A 19,692-nucleotide genomic window follows, 5' to 3' on the forward strand; every position below is an offset into this window, starting at 1 on the left:
GTTATGACACACTAGACAGAGCCTGGTAATCACAACTATTCAGAAAAAACAGTCAAAGAAAAAAACAAACTCCCAAACAAACTATCTCCTTTGCTCACCATGCAGCAAAACACAGCAATCTGCAGGCCCCTGCCACGTTTTCCCACGGGCAATATGCTCACACTCATTTCAAGCCCATCAGGCTCCCCAGAGCATTCCTGTAGGAGAGCTGGGCACCGACCCGACACTGCACTTCAGCCAGCCGGGAACAAGCCACGAGGCCAGTCCCCACGCTTCTCCAACTGATTTCTTCTTCTCCACCCAGTAGTTTGTACCACACATACCTGATTCTGCTTTATTCTAAATAAATACTTAAGAAAGGTCACCAAGGCCAGGATTGCTTCCTATTACAGTAGCATGTGGTTTCTAAGCAGACTTGGCATATAACTTAAGTAAGGCTTCTAAAACATGCTATTCTATAAATACAGGTGGCCAATGTTTTCAAAATAAAGCATATGATAAAACCTTACCATAAGTTTGATAAAATACTGACATTTCCACTCCCAAAATTCCTACAGCACTTTGAAGCTTCCACAACCATTATGGAGCTAGTAAAAACCTGACAATAGCAAAAGTAAATAATGTTTGTTCATTTTACTGGCTTCAAATAAACACGTATATTGTCAGACTGAGTCTGAAATTTTAACCTCTGATCAATGCCCTTAAAAAGTTGTCTACGTAAGAAATAGTTTAATGCCAAATAGCAAAACAAGTATTTAAAGGTGATTCTTAGACAAAGTTATTACTATGATTGTCAGGAGAATAAATCTTTATTTTCAGAGTGATTGTGCACGTTTCGCTTTACTTCAAGAAAAAAAAGGATCATTAACATTCAAATCGAAGTAAATTAGACCAATTTCTACACTGAAGGGCCTGCAAAGCAGGAAACATGATCTAGCATCAAGCAAACTGGCAAATCAAGTCTGTTATCCGCACCTCCTGAATAAAACTCTGTGTAATGTTGTGTACCTAGCACACAATGCATTTCTCAAGAGAGGAACAGCCCATAGTGACCTTTGAACAGTCAAATAGGCATTAGAATAGGAACAGTCTAGAGAGGCTGGAGTTTGGGGTAACTTTACATCCAAACCATGTAGGTCAGCACTGACTACATTTTAGGAGTCTGAATAGATTACTGCATTATTAAAGTAATATAAAATGGTTTGCTATTTTTCTGAAGCTGTAATAATCTTGAATCCGATCAAAAATGCAACTCAAGGAAAAAAATTGGTGAAGGGTGAAAAAAGTCGCAAACATGCAACAAGCTGGAAGACAGAGGACTTCTGGATTCTGCACGGACCTGTCAGAGCACGGTTTTGAGGTCTTACTGCACTGATGAATTACTAACATGACAACAGATCACCAACATCCCAGTTAGGATCCAGGTGTGCCACTTCAGGCTCCAGGTTTAGAAAAAAAATCCTTTAGACCACGTAGCTGTCGCTCCTACAGACGCATGCCACTCGGCTGCAGTTCAGTGTAGCGTCATCGCTTTCATATATGGTATCACATCAGCTCTGAGCTGTAGCTGCACGTTGAGTCCATATGGTATCATTTCTTTGATGGACAGTTAAAAAAGCGTCTTGGGTATCTTGTCTCTTAACAAAAACAGAGAAAAAAAAATATTTTGCCCTGGCAAAGGACTATAAAATACCGATTTTTTTGGTTATTTTTTGCTGTTACACTCTTCCCATTTCTAATTTACACTTTTATTACTGCATCAAAGCAAAATACGCAGGATAGAAGTTGTATGCCAACTGGAGCCAGGTTCATAACGGCTAACGGTCCAGAGCCCTAAGGAGTGTTTAACGCTTTCCTAATGCAGGCAGTGTACAATAATCATTTTTATAATCAGGTTATGAAGCTTCTGGCTCCTCCTTGACAAAGCCCCCTCTCTCTAATACCACGCACAGCCAGCTCGGTTCAAAAGTTAGGAAAGAAACATCCCCAATACATAAATTTAATAAATATATTTCAAATTTCAAACAGTGTTGAGGGTCTCCTACTAACAAATGCAAAAAAAAAAAAAATTAAAACTTCAAGAGTAAGATTGCAATATGCTTTCCTATTTTTTATGCCTTGATATCGCCAATAGCAAAATTAAACTGTAAGATATATGACAAGCTAAGACTTCATTATTTGTGGAATACGTGCAACACTAGAAATACTAATGGAGTTATTTTTCTTCCTATGCCACCATTGTCTAAGAAATAGTTAAGAAAGTATAACCAGATGGGTGGAATCACTCAAATTTCTTTCTTTATTAGTAGTGTGATAGGCAAAGAGACCTGATACAGGCAAACAGGGACAGAGTTTACCACATCACTCGAATACTACAATCTTTTTTCCCCAAATATTCCATTTTTTAATTGAAAATTAAAGATTTAGTTTGGAATTAGAAGTAGTTAAAAACAAAAAACCCCAAACAAACAAGGAATAGCAGCTCTTAGTAATTCTCCCTTGTTGTAGTATTGCACAACTTGGAAACTTCAGACTATTCCAAATATTTATGATTTAGCATAGTTCACAAACATAAGAGCCCAACTGGACAGCAAATGACAGATAATCCCACAGAGATGATCGCGACCATCATTTTAAGCAGCAAACAAAGAATTATGAATAAGACTTATTTGCTGGGGTTTTTTTCCACATTCATTAAGCCTTCCATCCTTTATCAGAAATGCATACAGAAGGTGGGAATCTTCGCTCCTGGAAAAATCATATTTTACTGTTTCCTTTAGAACTTTTGAATTAGTTTTTCCAATATTAATGATCAATTATTGTTTTAAATTTGGATTTAATTACTCTGATCAGATGAAGAATGAATCATCCCCCTAACTTCAGTACAGTCCCTGGGCTTCTACCAAGGAAAAAAAAATCTCAACCCAGCTTTATTTATTTATTTATTTTTCTAAGTAAAGTAAGCTTTATTAATGTTGAACTATATTTGGCAATATAAGTACAGCAAGAAAGTTGGGAGTATACAATTTCACCATTGATATTTTGTCTAATATGTGACACTACACAATTGCAAAGATTCTGCAAGTAGTAAATCTTTACCAAAGGAAATAAGTGTCTGACTGCCATTTGATTTTTTTCAGAACCAGCTGAAAACTTCTATTTTGCAGTTAACCACGCAAAGTAATTCAATTCAACTCAGCCTTCTGTTGATACAGTAAATGTAAACCAACAACAATATAACCCCAGACATTTTTGTAAACGCTTACCACCAAAATAAACATATTTCTGCTGCTTACTGGTAGACAACAAAATGAGAACAGCATACTAATCCCGACAGAAAGCAGGTGGTTTGCTAGATAAGCACAATGCCCCGCACCGGAGCTGGGTTACTGCATCTTCTACTTGAAGATTTCGAGATGCCAGTCATTGTGTTTCTGACAAGAGATGAAACCCCCAGCGGACTGAGCCCGGCATTTCCAGCAAATTTCCATACCCTGCCAGCAGTCACAGCGCTACATAGATACTCCTGACAGATTCCCGGTGATATATTAACAGTTTACGTCTTGCTGATTAAATGCAAGGCAACCAGACAACAATGCAAATTAGTAAGCAGGAAGAATCATTAGAAGTTTGATTCATTATCGGAAGGAAGAATATAATTTCAAATAGGACTATTAAAATAGTTAAAAACACATTTTCACTATGTCCTAATTTCAGTTAATTATAAAAAGACAACAAACTATTTAGAAATATTGAGTTTTGATATGAGAAAGGAAAACTTTAATAATGGGTTGAAGTCAGAATCTGCAGGAGCTTATTGCAAAGACTGACCTGATTAAAAAAAAAAGTATTTTAATTCACATGGAATTTAAAATCTGCCTTTAATGATTTAAAACTAAAAGCTAATGGGAACAAACTTGGGTATATAAAATATAATAATTATACAATTACGATGATACATACAATGACTAATATGATAACGTTTGCATTTAACAACACGATATGGGATATATTGTCACAATGGCCTTAGTAAATCAACCGTACACTATTCAAAATTATTTCTTTCTGATATCTTCTCCCTTACCAACTACAAGCTCTGCAGAAGCCACAGCATCACTGACTGCATCTGAAAACGTCAGTTACTCTTGCATGAAATTGAACTTTATGAAGAATAGGAAGTTACTGATGATCTTCAAATTTTGAAGCATAATAGAAATGTTTATCTTTATACTTGGCATAATTTAAACGTTTATACACTAGTAATTTAAAATGACTGAAATGCCTCACGGTTACAGGGTTTACAAATGATAACTGAACAACTGAGTAACATTTCAAATGCTGCTTTTTCAAACATCCTATCTCAGCATTCTGGTCCTATTCCATTCCATGGAATATAGGATTTTAATTTTCTCCTATTACAGTAAGCAATCATGTCTCTATCAGTTTTCCATCTTTATAACAGATGTGCATATTCAAAGACCTATACACTAACTTCACAAAACAAATACCAAAATAAAACCAACACAAAATGGAAAATATATCCAGTGATAACTTTTTAGCCCATAAATGCCATAAAAAACAGAAAACAAGAAGAAATGCTTGCTAAAAACAGTCTGTCAAACAGAAGCATGCCAACAGGATCTTTTAATTTTTTTTTTTCCATAAACGATCAACTGTAATTTGCTTATTTCAAATGAATGTTCCAGACCTAAATTTAGTATTTATTAATTTATACTTAGGATTGAAATAGTCAGTACATTACTTATTTCTTTTTTTGTTTCCCTGAAAAGCCAGACATGGGTGCTCCCTCTTCCGATTCTGAATAAGAAATATATACAAGATAAAGTGAATCCAGTGAAATGCAGACAATTTTTCTGCAGTCTTTAAAAGGAAGAATTCAAATTGACTATGATAGGTAGGACAAACTGGATAAATAGATTTAGCAAAAATGCATCTGTGTTTGTGCTTATAATGCCTATAATCTGTTTTAAAGCTTGGGTTTGGTTCAAAACCTCATTCTCAAACATTTGTGTTTACTTATCAGGTAAGAATTTCCATACAGCAAAACAAGATGACCATAATGAAATTTCAGTGGGGCTATTTCACATCTGGTCAAAAGTAATTTAAAGATACCAGCCGTATCTCATCGCCTCCACTTAAGACCTGTCTGCACTCAGATGAAGCACGCATGAAATGACTGAACACAGCCAAGGCCAGATTCCCACAGCCGAAAGAACAACACAAAAATCACTTTTTAGAAGTCTGAGTTTTGAAGACTGAGATCTGATTTGGGCCAAACTCAATTACTCGGACTTAACTGGAGATGTGCTACAAACTGGAGTTACTGCATCTTTTAAACTCTAACAAATATCTATATGCACGAGCCTGCTTCATCAACAATTTTGTTTCTCTTCCTGGGATGCTTAACTCTGCTAAGAGAAGCCCCATTCCAAGTCTTCAGTATATAGAAAACTCCTTCTCACTCGCTCCTCAGGCAGCTCATTTACAAAAGACTGGTACACAATTAAATAATAAATTAAATCTGAGTACAAGTTCATGATTAGGTTTAAACAAACATCTGTTTCCTGAGACAACAGAAACCCCCCTTTTTTTTTTTTTAAATAACTTTAGAAATATGAAGGTGTTTTTTTCTTTCCTGCAACTTTTAGCTTTGCTGCAATTGCAATAAAAGATTCAATCCAGTTCAAATAGCTGCATCTGACACCAAACTAAAGAAAAAAAAAAAGAACGCTGCAAGGTTTTTAAACCCAACAGCTGACTTTACAAACAGACAAAAGCCAGGTTTTATTGGACCTTAGCCCCATTTACTGGGAGCACAGCAGTAACCGTACATGCTGCAGAACGAGGACAGAGACATTAAATTCAGTAAAATGTTCTCCTTTGGTTTGCATTAAAGACAAAGCAATGAACAGAAATAAAGCTACAATAGACTCTCCTCATTACATAAATAAAATAAACCAAAGAACACAATACCCTAAGGCTACACACAGCTTGACACTAAGACTCCTTTTGTTTTTAGAATCAGTTTGATTTTTCTCTTGCTTTTGGGCAGATCTAAAGAAGAAAACCCACCTCTTCCACCTTCACAGAATCTGTTCAGGAAAGGCTTCTTGACTAAGCTAGATGACTGAAGAAATAATATGATTATTGCCTGTGAACGTATCACTAACTTCCTAGGTTAGGATTACAATCACATATGGAAAAGACAAAAACCCTAATCTCTAACTTTTTCAAAGCTGTATTCAGTAATAAGCTAAATGTGTAAGTCATGTGGCTAGATATTTTCAAAGATGTTTGACATCTTAAAATACTTAGCGTTGCCATTAGTCAACCAAAAATCAAATTATTGTGCCAGATAAATTTCTATTTTCAATTATTTAAAAAATTAATAAAAATAGATATTTCTTTTCTGTAGCAAATAGATTTTTGCATTATGAAATGAGTTGGAAACGTCATCAAGCAGATTAAAAACCAACACTGAAGTAACACAGAGGGAACCCTTCGCTTCTAGATCATCTCAGGAGAGTGCTTAGATATACTTAGTCTGACACAGAGCTTTACAGCACAGGAAAAAAAGGAAAAGTGTTCATCTAACTGCTGTACACAGAGCACTGAAGGAACTAATCCCTCTTCCACCCAGGAACCTGTCCTGAATCTTCTACATGACATACGAAGGAGCCAACAGAGATAATTACATCAAGACTTGCATTTGAACCTGTTTCATAACACTGTTATTAGCACAGTGCCTGCAGCATTTCGGATGGACAGCCAATTAGGTCTTTGAAAAGTCTGACTTGAAACAAGAAACATCCTCAGGACGGTGGAATCTTGCTCTCTGATCATCAGTTCCCACCACGGCAAAGTTAGCTGGCTGGTACCACCAGCCTTCAGAAATGACCGTGGCTGCAGCAGAAGTGGTTTCTGAACAAATTAGCACATTCTTCATTTCATTATCTTTCTCTCCCAACCTTTCAGTTCCCATCCTTCATGGTCAGTGTTTTACTCTTCCTCTCAATTTTTTAATACCTCAGCACGTTCTAACCTCACATCTTAGGAAAGCTTCCCTTCCTATAGAACACTGGTTTTTTTCCATTTCATTTGAACACTCTCTTCTGGAGTGTTTCTGACACCCTGTTAGAAATGAGCCAATTAAAACCACAAAGGTACTTGGAAGAAGTCGTTGCCGCTGTTGTATTTACCTTTGCTAAGATAAAGGCACTTGAGAATTATTGACAGATTTTAACCCTGCAATGCCTGCAGAGCTCAGGCAGCTACTATCTGCATATCTCAAATGAGAGTCTAAGGTAAAAAGGGAACCAAGAGATTTGCACAAAGCAAGACAAGGGAGCAATCCAAGCCCATAGAGAAAATCTGTTGTTCAATCAAAACTGAAACAAGTCCTCTTCAGTCTTAGCCCATCTGTAGCTTTAAGTCTTCAGAGTATAACTTGGCACCCAGCTTTTCCAGATGCAAGCTACCGCTTTCTTCTTTCTTTTCCTACCAAAAAGCAGCCTACCTGTAAACATCAGAAAATTTAGTGGCATTCATCCATTATTAGAGCAGACACCACGTTATAGCAAATACAAACTCCCTCTAAAGCAAAAGCCAATTAATTGCATGTCTTACATAAGCAATTCGTTAAAAAGAAACACAACAAAAAAAAGCAGAAGTTAATTGCATTTTAATATAAAATTTTTACACCTTTTGCAGATGATTAGGTTATTTCACAGTTTATTATAAAACATTTTCTGTTATCATTAACTGAAAGTTAATAGTTTTCTGGTGTGGCGGTTTGAGTGTAGTAACTGCAGTGACACACTAATGTGAATTTTAAGTTGCTGCATATGGCAGCTGTACAAATCTGACCGGCCAGGCAGAAACAATACATTAAAAAGTAGAGTATGTAAAAATTAAAGCTTACTTTTTTCAAAATATTGAGCTTCCCTTTGTCACCAAAATAAATGGCTCAACACATAGATGACAGAACTTTTCTGGACTACAAGGCCCATATTAAATGGCTAAAGGGTAACTGCAGAGGAGTGAAAAAATCAAGGCAGGTCTGGGTTCTCAAACTGTTCAAATTTTTAAGAGAGAGAACTGGATGTTTCAATGGATTTTTCCCATGAAAAATGCATACATTTCACACCTTTTTTTTTCCCCAGAAAATGAAAGCGGATTAAAAAAAAAATATTATTTAAGTAGCACAAGGGCTCCTCAGAGAAGACAAAATTGGGGTGGTGCAGTGTTTTTAATTTTAGAGAGGGCTCTGCAGTCAGATAGAGATGCCACCTTAGTCCTGCTCGGTAAAGAGAATGCAGATGCATGTTTCAATTTATACATTTAGTCTTACATGAAAACATTTAAGTCAGGACTTGCTATAGAAAGCCTTCAGAAACCACATCATTGCTCCGTGTCCTTGAAACAGCCACAGCTGTCTTCCTCCCTGAGGTTCATCCCAACAAAACACTCGATGCTCAGATGACACATTTTGTCTCTGTATGTTCTTAATAGGTTTCCGTTTACCTGCTGGAGTGCAACCTGTCAGTTTGGCCACCTCAAATGCCTGCAAGACTCAATGATATTTTTTTCTACTCTTTTTGTTCCAGGCTAGGCAGAGTAAAGTCAGCCAGAAGGGTTCAAGCATCAATACACCACTGGCAGATACTCTTACGAGGGAGCAATTTCCTGCCGAAGAGTTGGCAAGTGCTACTACAAGCTGCCTCTCTGAAGTCATCTTTGTCCTAGTTTGCTCAGTTTACTTATTCAATAAGAGGTCACAGCATCACTGTAACGTGCACAAAGTTTGAGACACTTCAGATGCCGTTTCTCAACATTTCTGCTGAAACTTCATGCTCGCCATGGGGTGCACGAAGATAAAAAGATGAAAATCTAAGTAAAACTAACAAGCAGAAAGTGGTAGAGGTGCATCCACCCCTTGCTGAAATAAGGGGAAAAGCGCAATATTTCTCAAGGGTGTTCTGGGAGTTTCCCTTACAGAGCAGACTACCCACATGCTATAGCTTTACAAACATCCTTCCTCTTAATATAGATGCATCAACTTAGTATTTGACACTAAGATTAGGTCCTTATCCCAAACCCATGAGTTTTACCTTTTTCTTCTGATTCTCCTCCCCACACCGCCAGCATGGGAGGAGTAAGCAAGCAGCTGCATGGTACTTAGCTGCCGGCTGGAGCTAAACTACGACAATAATGCAGACATTTGGAGAGAAAGGAAATGCTTTTTGGTCCCACGGGAATCTACGCAGGAGTCTGAGAGTCTACATCACCCTTTGTCATCGTGGTGAGTTGCCCTTGATCGTCCTTCCAAGGGCCAGTTCTTTGGAGCGCTCTAACCCATTTTTCTTCAGTGAGTTTTCTCTATGTGGCCCCCCCCAGTTCTCCTGGATAGGGAGGACTATCTTCCTCTGTTCACCTCAAAAGGAGGACACCAAGCAGCATCTCCTCAAAGACCATTTTGGATGGGGGAAAGAAAGGGAGCTTTATCCTACCCAGCTTACAAGGATCCTTGTACTGAAATTTTAAAGAGAGTATAGCCTGTATTTCCAGTCACCTAAAATGACTGTTTTCAGGGGTCACCTCAGTTCTCCCTCTTCTTTCACCTACAGTCAAACCTCATGAACCATAAGCAGACATGCCATGAAACAACACGTTTGGCTCTAGGCCTTATTACAATTAGAAAAGTAGTCTGCATTTCTAATGCTGTGCTCATAACATGCTGCTCTGAAATTTAAAAACGTTAAAAAGCTCTTCTTCCTGCTCCGCAATATCTGAGTAAGAGCTCACTGCGCTGAAGAGCAACGCTAGCTTTGCCACTGATTTCATATCAGATCAGACGTTCACTTTTACTATTTTAAGCCAGACTTAAATTTTTTACACTAATACCCATTATCTAACAGCCCAGGTTTAAGGCAAAAAGTACGAAAATAAGACACCGGCCTTTGTCTCACCTGGCCCTTGGAATTATAATTTTTTCCACAACAGAGAGAAGTTAATTGAATTACAATTTTAAATGTACTTCTAAGACAAGAAACATACTGTATACGTTATAGCGTCCCATGGTGAGAAAGGGTCTTTGATAGAATTAGAATTTGCTTTCTTGCATCTCAAATGCAAATTTCTCTGGAGAAAGACAAAAAAATCTGGTAAGAAACAAAAAACTTCAGCAATAAAATATTTTTAGTATATAAACAAACCAAAATATTCTCATTTGCATACGGTACATCATCTCCTCTGACATTTTTTATTTTTATCCTATATGACAATGCTACTCACAAACTAAATAACCAAAAAAAGCAGGCAACATTTCTGATGCCAGATGCTGAAGATCAATAGCTATTTCCCAAAGTTTATGGCATAATTAAAATTTGTAACAGGAATAATTTTCTTTTCAACCCCTCAGGCTAAGCCTAGAATTATTGACTAAGTCAAAGTTATGTAGTGTAGCATTTTTTATTATGTTTATGGATAATATAAAGGATTTTATGGTTTTTACATGTAATCTGGTAAGTATAGAAACAGTAAACAGGGCAAATTCTCTATATCAACAAAGCAACAGTTATAAACATTTTGTTGTTTACGTATGTAGAGGACACGGCTTTATATAATTATCTGTTGGTTAACCATCAGCTGGGCTACAGTTGACAGGTGATGGCCAGAACGCCCATGAATTAACAGACAACTGAATTTACAGCACCTTAGAGCTCAACTACCACGAAGCTTTTGTTACAGGGAGGCAGCATCCCAGGGATGGCGTGCAAGGCACCAGGGTCATCAAGTAATATGGTATCTGTAATTTAATCTACTGGAATATTGGAATGGCTTTCTATTTATAACCCAAACAGTCCAACTATGCTTTCTTCCACTCAAGGCATACTGAGAAAAAACTTGAAGAGAGAATAGAGAGCAGACGAGAAGAAAGCGCAGTTGATCGAGGACAACTAGGCATCACCTCTATGAGGAGAGAGAAAAAACGATTCTGCTGCACAACCAACATTGGCACGATTTGGGTTTACTGAAACTCTCAAACTTTCAGATTAAATATACTCAGTTCAGAAGTAAAAAGATGTAAATTTCTCTCCTGTCAGCCCTAAAAACTCAGCCTTGGGCGCTGGAAGTAAAACTGGATAATTTCTTGCTCTTATGTCTCAATCAATGCTAATAACAACAGAGGCCAAATTAAACCTTCTGATACCAGTGCAACCCCATTACTTTCATTGTGTTTTCACAAATAAAATATAACTAGAAAGTTGGTAAACATTTCTGCTGATGAAGCAACAAGAACAAATACAGTCTGACTCAGCCCCTCTTTGCAGTGCTAGCAGGAATAAAATGCGGTAAACTTAATTGTGTTATGAAGGCACATAAAGCTGAGCTTACACAGACAGCAGAAATGCCACTTTTTTACAAGAACGATTTGAAGATGAATATATATACAAATTGACAAAGCCAGCTATTATGAAACTATGCTATAGTTTAGAGTCACAGTAACATTCAAGCTAAAAATCTCAGCTCCACTTCCTATGACTGGTTCTACAGGGATGGATTTAATTAACTTCAGGTTATGCTTTTTATTCTCCTGAATGCTAAGAAGGGTTTCAATACAGCACCAAAATGTAACATGAAACCGGAAAAAGGCAGAAACAGCTGCAGCACCACTCTGCAAGAGTGGACCCCTAGTACCAGTGCAGGTCCAAAACCTCCCGTGGCTCTGCACCAGCTGAAACACTGTCCGGAGGGAAACACGACAGTGGAGACAGTGGACTCAAAAAAAAAACCAAACCAGAAATTAAACATTTGAGAGAAAAGCTCCAGCACTACTACACAGAACAGGCACATCTTCCTGGAGAGGGAAGAATATGACAAGCCTCCTTGAAGCCGACCGTTGGTTTCCAACAGTTTCTAGCTACTTTCCTGATGTAGATCAAGTAAATATTTCTCTGACTGTTGACTAAACACAAAAAGAACAGTTTTGCAGTTATTGTTCCCAGTTCTATATATTCCACAACCATGAAATTCCTAAAAATTGTCACAACTATGATATAGACATTAAACACTGAACTGCATCCTTACAGAGTTCTTTCTCTGAAATAACACGTTAGAAAACACCATAGCAGGTAATGAAATCACAGTATTTCTGACAAACATGCACCCTTTAGCAAACCAGTCAGCATTTTGTTCTGTAAGTGTGGACGTGTCCATGCTTCCTCAGGGTTGTACAGCTTTCTGTGTAATTAAAAATTAATCTTAGGATATGAAGATCTGAAGTCACTGAAGAGTAATTAAACTTCTTTGCTTCCCCCAACCCTTATACTTAAGGCAGATCTTCAGCTACATTTACTGCTGCATAAATCAACTGATCTCTGATAAAATCTTTTGGAAAAATATGCTTCCAGAAGAACATCCGAAATATCCAAAACTTGCCTGAACATTCTCAAGTTTATCTGACAGATAGCATAAGCCTGATTTGCTTAGTAAATACGGTTCAAATAGTCAAAATCCCCCAATTTTTTAATTTTTTTTTTTTTTAAACACATGCTAACTTTTAACTACTTGTCATGAATATGGATGCTCGAAATAACTCTTGAAGCAGCATCACTAAGAACGCAAAAGTCTTTATGCAGTGCACTTCACCTCTTTTCAAGACAGGAGCAAATGATGTGATAGAAGCCACTTTCTGTTTGATAGCCTTCACAGCGTGTTCTTAGTTTAACAATATTTTCAGTCATGTAAATCCAAGCAGTATGCCTTCTCCCCCAGCAGCCTGCTTGGCCTTACAATTAGGAACATGTGAGAGAAAATTACTCAAATGCTCACTAAAATTTCCCTCTGCTAATATAGAGTTGCTTCATACACCTCCGGATATACGATACCTAACAATATATACATATATTATGACAGTCTGAAAATGCATAGAGTTACCCATAACCACTAGGAATAGCAAGAAAACTAGAGAAAACCAAGTCTCCAGATTCAGAACAAATCTACAATGACCTGTTTCAAATTTTTCAAAATTCACTACATACTACATGGGAAAGCACTATTGCACAGGTCTTATACCAGTAGTCCTTTTCTTTGGCCTAAGTATCCTAAGTAATTGATGTTTCTCCTATTAGCTTGAATCTAACATAAATAACAATGACAACAGTATACAAAAAACAACCCAAGAAAAAAAAATACACACACATGATCACTGAAATGTAGAAATTGCTCCAGTAAAGCCTACTTTATCCTACTTTTTCTCTGTTGCTTAAAGCATACTACATTACAATGTAACGCTACTACATTACAGTCGGGCAATGTCCATAAATCTAATGGAATATTAAGAATATCATAAGTATGAAGGGACTAATTAAGACACCAGGTCTTGGGAGGAAAAAAACAACAAACAAAACCAAACCAAAAAAGCCAAACGGAAACCAAACAGTTATTCTACATACTTTGATCACAATGATACTGAGATAAAGAAAATAACCTTGCTTGTCTTTATAATGCACATCTCAAACTCACTGCAAGGCAGAATGCTCTTTGGGATACTGTCCCAGGATTCTACCACCTCATTTGTGATGGACATACTGTTTTTTCAGCAAAGGAAAAAGACAAATAAAATAAACCCCCTCACCACCACCACCTTTTCAACCAGGACTATGGAATACAATCCCTGTATAGAGGTGGAAAAAATTCCAGTAGCTTCCTAAAAACTTCCAGTACTTGAAGGAGGGGGAAAAAAGAGACCTTGTGAGGACCTGCTATGAATGCAGAACACTCTTTAGATTACAAACTACTGTCATATCCACATAAGAAGTTTACATAAACCTCAGATTCCTTTGTCTGAACTGCTAAAACCATGTTGATATTCCCTCTGCGTCAACCTCCGTGCTTTCTTTTTCTCCAGTAAGCGACATACTTTCAGAGAAAAGAGGTAGAGGAGCAGCCAAAACAAATATAACGCTTACCACACACACTGAAGAATGATGTATTGCGGGAAAAACCAACAACTTCCCTTGGATCACTTCCCTGAGCGGCAAACACTGAATCTGATAGACCCTACTGCTGACAAGAGCTTATTTCTACATTTGGTAGAATTTCAAAGTTTAAAGTAGCTTTATGATCAAGATTACGAGGAAAAGTTTTTGGACACTTTGCAAACATCATCCTTTTACTATATATCTACCACATTTTCAATTTCAGTTCTATTTATTGCAGGAAGATGTTGCTATCTTGTTTCATTTTCAGGCATATATATTAGGATGCAATGATCTGCAACACACCTCTAAGAACTGGAAAGGATTATAACAGCAAAACAACAATAATAAGAAACAGATTAGGAGCTGGAAGTCTTGGGTTTGATATCCAGTTCTGTAGTGGATTCTCAGCATTGGAGAGAGAGATTCACTTTTCTCATGTTTCAATTTATGCAATTTTCTCAGTTTTAATATGCTTATGTTAGTGAGGATATTTCTGTAAATCCTGATTCATGAGCAACTATAAGCTGAGAAATTAAAGCTAAAAAAAATAGCATACCTGTGATAAAAGAGTTAAAAGCACCCAGAAAACACGTTAGAATGACTTCAGCTGAAGTCAAAAAAGAGTGGTCTGTGCTGATCCAGCTGCTGATGGCTCTGCGGGACTATTTGAATCTCATATTCTTCACAGCACCAGAATAGTGATCAGAACATACTTCTCCAGCTCTCTAGATTCACCACTTCAAAATGAAAGTAAAAAATCTACAGGAGGCAGCAGTAAAATGAATTATTTTAAATTACCCATTGTTACTGTACCTGGTTGGTGAATAGAGCCAATCTGTGTAAGAAATGCTGTCACAGGAAACCCTCACTATTATCATTCAAAAAGAGCCAAGAAGGGACCCAATGATGTTCTGCTAATAACTGTCCAGAGAGCAAACAGGCACTCAATTCTGATGACTGAGGCCATCAAACGCAAAGCGGGGAGGAAGCATTTTTACCGTGGACCTTCAGAGTTACCACCTTCTGTACGAGAACCCCACAGTTAATAACTGCAGCTGATTACAGCATTCATTAGCATTATTCAGAGTCCTGCTCAAAAACACAAACCTGAAACAAAAGCAAGCAGGGTAGACCAGGTGACTAAGAAACACTCTTATTAGGAAAGGGAAGCTTGAGACTGAACAGCCACGGTTCTGAAATTCGCTTTCTGGGACATTCCCTTTTTAATTCCCACTGCCCCACCCAAGCATATCGTGTTCTTTATGTAGGCTGTTGATATTTTCCTATCACCTTTCTCAGCGAGAAGTAGAAGTTGCTTCTTTAAGACCTGGTCTGTAAATGTTTCATGTGACTACATGTATATTGATCTAAAAATCAGCATCAGAACACAAGAACAAACCCTAAGGAACACATGCTTTGGAGCTGATCCAAAGCCCAGTTTAATTACGGAAGGAATCTGAACTTGCTAGAAATTATTTTAAGAAATATTATACTTATTTAATCATATGTTTATATTAAGGATATATATAATGAAACCATTTCTAAAAATGCTTTAGATATGCTAATAAACAACACATAAGGGAGCCCTGAAAAAAACCCAAAATTTTCAGAATGGTATATTAATAATGGTCATATAAGTCCTCTCATTCTTACTCACTTACTGTGCCTCCTGAGAACCGAAAGAATAAGCTGCTTTGACTTGAACTTGTCAATTTAACTGTGTCCTCTGCGGGCCAGAGAGGCAAGCACATATTACACACACTTAGCAAGCGAGCAAAACTACTATGATCATCTAGCAACACAATACAGTATAAAATCAACTACAACTCATGTACAATATCATAAAATTAAAATTTACAGTAATTGCATCTTGTGGGGCTAATGTTATCATACTCTCCAGTAAAAAGTACTTAATTCACTAAAAAAAAAAACGCATGTGAAGGAATGGATCTTGCTTCTGCAAGCAAAAAAACCTAAGAAGAACAAACCAAAAAAACCAAACCACAAAAATACAAGATATTCTGAGTTAGTCGCAGTGCATTTGTGAAGGGCTCTCAGTGTGCTTGCTTGAACGAGGAATCAATTTATGGCTGGCAGTCAAAGCTCTATTGTTCTGGGCTTTGCTCTTTTCAGTTGTCACACCCAGGCTGCAAGCCTCCGCAGAAATGGAGGTCTCAAGAATAACAACGGAACCAAATCAAGAGCTAATTTATTCTCTGAGCTTACTGTACTTGGTGAAAAACAAAAATGTTGTGACGGCAGAGCAACCTTATATTTACTGATTGACCAGATGGCGAGAATTACTGACTTATGTAAGCCCCAAGCCTTCTTCACCATCTGACGGCTGTTTGGTGAAATCAAATAAAGGTCTCTGCGTAGTCTTTAGCGCACAAACCTAATCATCACACGACCATTCTGTTGTGCCCTTAGAAGAAAATGCTGCAGGGAAAGGCAAGGAGTGAACAGGACCAAAACCCTTGGATCCTCAAAAAGGATTTTTTCACAGCAGAACCGAGACACATGGGTATAGCACAGCAAGTAGGTTTGTGCACCTGCTGCCCAGGCCGAACCTCTTTTGCTAATGAATAAGTGAAGCCAGCCTCCGGGGCTGTCAATCTGGCACCTTTAGTAAGTCACACAAGCGCAAAGTTCTCTAAAAATAAATAACATGAAAAGAAATGCAAGTTCACTCACTGGCAGTGGTTTTGACAGGTATCTTGAGTAATGTTAATTTTTCTACCATTTTTTTTCCCCTTAAAAAAATACCAGTTGAATCACCAATTATTTTGGACAGTTTCTAAAAACAAGCACACATGGAAATAACCCAGTACATCGGATTGATGGCAACTGAAAAAACCTACACTCTGTGTGTTAAAAAATGGTATTATTGTGCAGCCCTAATTCTTGTCCCATTTCCACTAATACAAATCAAGAGAAATTACATTTGACTAAGCTCACTTACACTAATCGAGAAAAGGCACAAATTAAGTCAGAATCACAATCATGGCTCTTAAGAGACCCGCACAAAATACAATGGGCCTGAAATCATTTTACAACAGTTTTATCAATAAGATTTTCTTGTATTAGCAGCAGTGATACAGTTCCTCACTTGCACCATAGGCTGGATATATTTCTGAGTAGCATACCCCTGTAACCTCCAGTCAGATCCTGAATGAAAAACAATACCAATTCTCTCACTACCATGCTACAAATGATGCTTAGACTCGTACACTACTGAACATTACTATTGCTTTTTACAAAATTAAAATCTGGATCAAAATTGAATTTGCTAGTATATGTTTTCTGTGTAGCATGTACACACTTATTAACGCGCACCAAGAAAAAGCGGCAGTGGAATAGAACTACTCCGTGAACAGAATCTGCTCTGGCATTAACGGAGTTGTGCCCAATTAACACAGGTCCGAGACACACATTTGAATCTCGGTATAACATGCTTGTGTGTATATGAAGAAAAATAACAATGGAGAAAAATAATAACAGAGCTTCTTATTGACTAGAAAGTTACCACTGCAGCTCTCAGAAAACCATTTGCAAATTTTACAATAGATTGGGGATTCTTGCAAAACCCAAAATAGGCACAAAGCTTTATTCCTTGCTGGTATGCAAAGCACAAGAAAGAGGCCAGGAAGAGACTGGTAAAGTCAAGCAAAAGAAAAGCACGGGTTGAACGTCAGGGGAAAACCACTGAATGCTAAGAAGATAAAATAATGGAATAATTCCTCAGGAAGATAATATTTCCTGGGACATTAAAACTGTCCGTTGGAAGAAAAAAGGGCTACTGGGAAAACATTCTTTCTCAAAGCAAAAACTTGACATTAATGTTGCAAAAGAAGGACTAAGCAAGATTTATGAACTGTTGTGTTCAGGCTTCTACAGAAAATTTAAAACACCTAGAACAGAATCCTCTCTTTTAACAGTTAGTCACACAAGTGCTTACAAGGGCTACTTTACATGCATGTGTTGGTGTTATCTTAGCACAGCCCACAGAAATTAAAAAAAAAAAAAAAAAAAGACAACCTGGAATAAGCCAAGAATGCAAAACAGAAATAATATCCTTCAGCTTTACGCATCTGCTATGCCATGCCGACATGCAACAGGTACTCAATCTGTGCAAAACAGTTGTGCAAAGCATTTCCTATCCAAAAAATATTTGCAGACAATTGAACTAAGCTACAGAACAGCAACCTCTACATCCACAGATCACCTTAAGGTTAAAGCAACCTTTGTTGACAACACAGTGCCAAACACTTACACGATCTTATCAGACCTTCCCTTACTCTCCTAAAGTCACACAGTGTTTTGTTGGTTTTTTGTTTTTTTTTTTTAAAGTAACGTATTGCAGAGATAAGGGATGTGGATTTCCTCCTTTCCCCAAAACACAGGTGAAAACACATGTCCCCTCGCATGGACACACAGCACATGCTGCAACACCCGACAGCAAAACAAGCTCCCACATGCAGAGACTAACAATGCCCCAAACCTCCCAACAGCCCGGGATTTCGCAGGTTGCATGTGCTTACCTTGTTGGGACGGACTCGGCACACTCGATTCATTCTCTCCCATTTTTAGAAAACGATAAACTCTCCCGTAAGGAGCCAAGCCGTGTTATCAAGTTGACTCCGTTGCAGTGCAAGTTTTGACCTCCCGACTTTCAACGGCAGCACAGTAACTGTATACCTGACTTTCTTCTGTGAATAATTAGTATCCGGCTTCCTGAGCTACCTGGGCTTGCCTGACCTGTTTCTCTATAAACTGACATCATATCCTTTGATCTCCTTTGATTACCATGTGCTGCAGGCAAGGCTGCTTTGTCTCCTCTTGGACTCTCCTGCTCCCTCGTTCCCCACCCTTTCCTTTCACTTTCACACAGATCTGAAAACATCACGGCAGGTGTTTAGTCAAAATGGCAACAAAATTTGCAACGGATCTTAAAGATCCTCTGAATTTGCATTTCATAGAAAAACTAAATGGTAACTATCAAGCCAATCTCTGTGGGATGGAAACTTTGCAGCCACAGCTCTCCACCAGGGAGAGCAGAAAGGTGACTGCTGTAGGTGCAGTGCCCCTTGGCAAAATCTTTCAAAGAACCCAAAACCTAAAAAACAAAAGCACCCTTCCCCTGTTTTTCCCCAAAGATTACCTCCAAGGAAAATGCTTTACTTGAACACTGTAATTTTGAGATTGTTTTGACTGTGTGACAGAAAGGGTTTCTAAAACAAAACAAAAGGTTGTGTTGCCTCTCTTCCCCTCCTTCTCCAGCTGTGTTGGGTTTGCGTGGCAAGGTTTGGTAGCGGGGAGGGCTACAGGGGTGGCTTCAGTGAGAAGCTGCTAGAAGCTTCCCCTGTGTCTGATAGAGCCAATGCCAGCCGGCTCCAAGACGGACCCGCCGCTGGCCAAGGCCAAGCCAATCAGCGCCTCTGTGATAACATATTTAAGAAAGACAAAAACAGTTAGAGAGAGCTTTTGCAGCCAGAGAGAGGAGTGAGAAGATGTAAGAACATCTGCAGACACCAAGGTCAGTGAAGAAGGAGGGGGAGGAGGTGCTCCAGGCGCCGGAGCAGAGATCCCCCTGCAGCCTGTGGTGAAGACCATGGTGAAGCAGGCTGTCCCCCTGCAGCCCATGGAGGAAGGATGAGGGGGTGTAGCGATTCCACCTGCAGCCTGT

General features: G+C 38.2%; 1 protein-coding gene across 8 annotated transcripts in view; it reads right to left on the reverse strand.

Annotated features, from left to right (window-relative positions):
• The window catches only part of NAALADL2 (N-acetylated alpha-linked acidic dipeptidase like 2), a 488,624-nt gene that overhangs the window by 356,696 nt on the left and 112,236 nt on the right, over positions 1-19,692 (reverse strand). The window contains exon 1 of one of the 8 annotated variants that reach the window (XM_075761528.1): positions 18,548-18,760. The exons of 6 other annotated variants lie outside the window; for them this stretch is intronic. In XM_075761528.1, coding sequence (XP_075617643.1) covers positions 18,548-18,590 — 43 coding nt within the window. In that variant the 5' untranslated portion in view covers positions 18,591-18,760. Of the gene's footprint in view, positions 1-509; positions 601-18,547; positions 18,761-19,692 lie in introns of those variants that run through there. One more of the 8 variants, XM_075761529.1, reaches the window with a different exon arrangement.

This window comes from Balearica regulorum, chromosome 9, assembly GCF_011004875.1.
Source record: "Balearica regulorum gibbericeps isolate bBalReg1 chromosome 9, bBalReg1.pri, whole genome shotgun sequence".
Lineage (NCBI taxonomy): Eukaryota > Metazoa > Chordata > Aves > Gruiformes > Gruidae > Balearica > Balearica regulorum.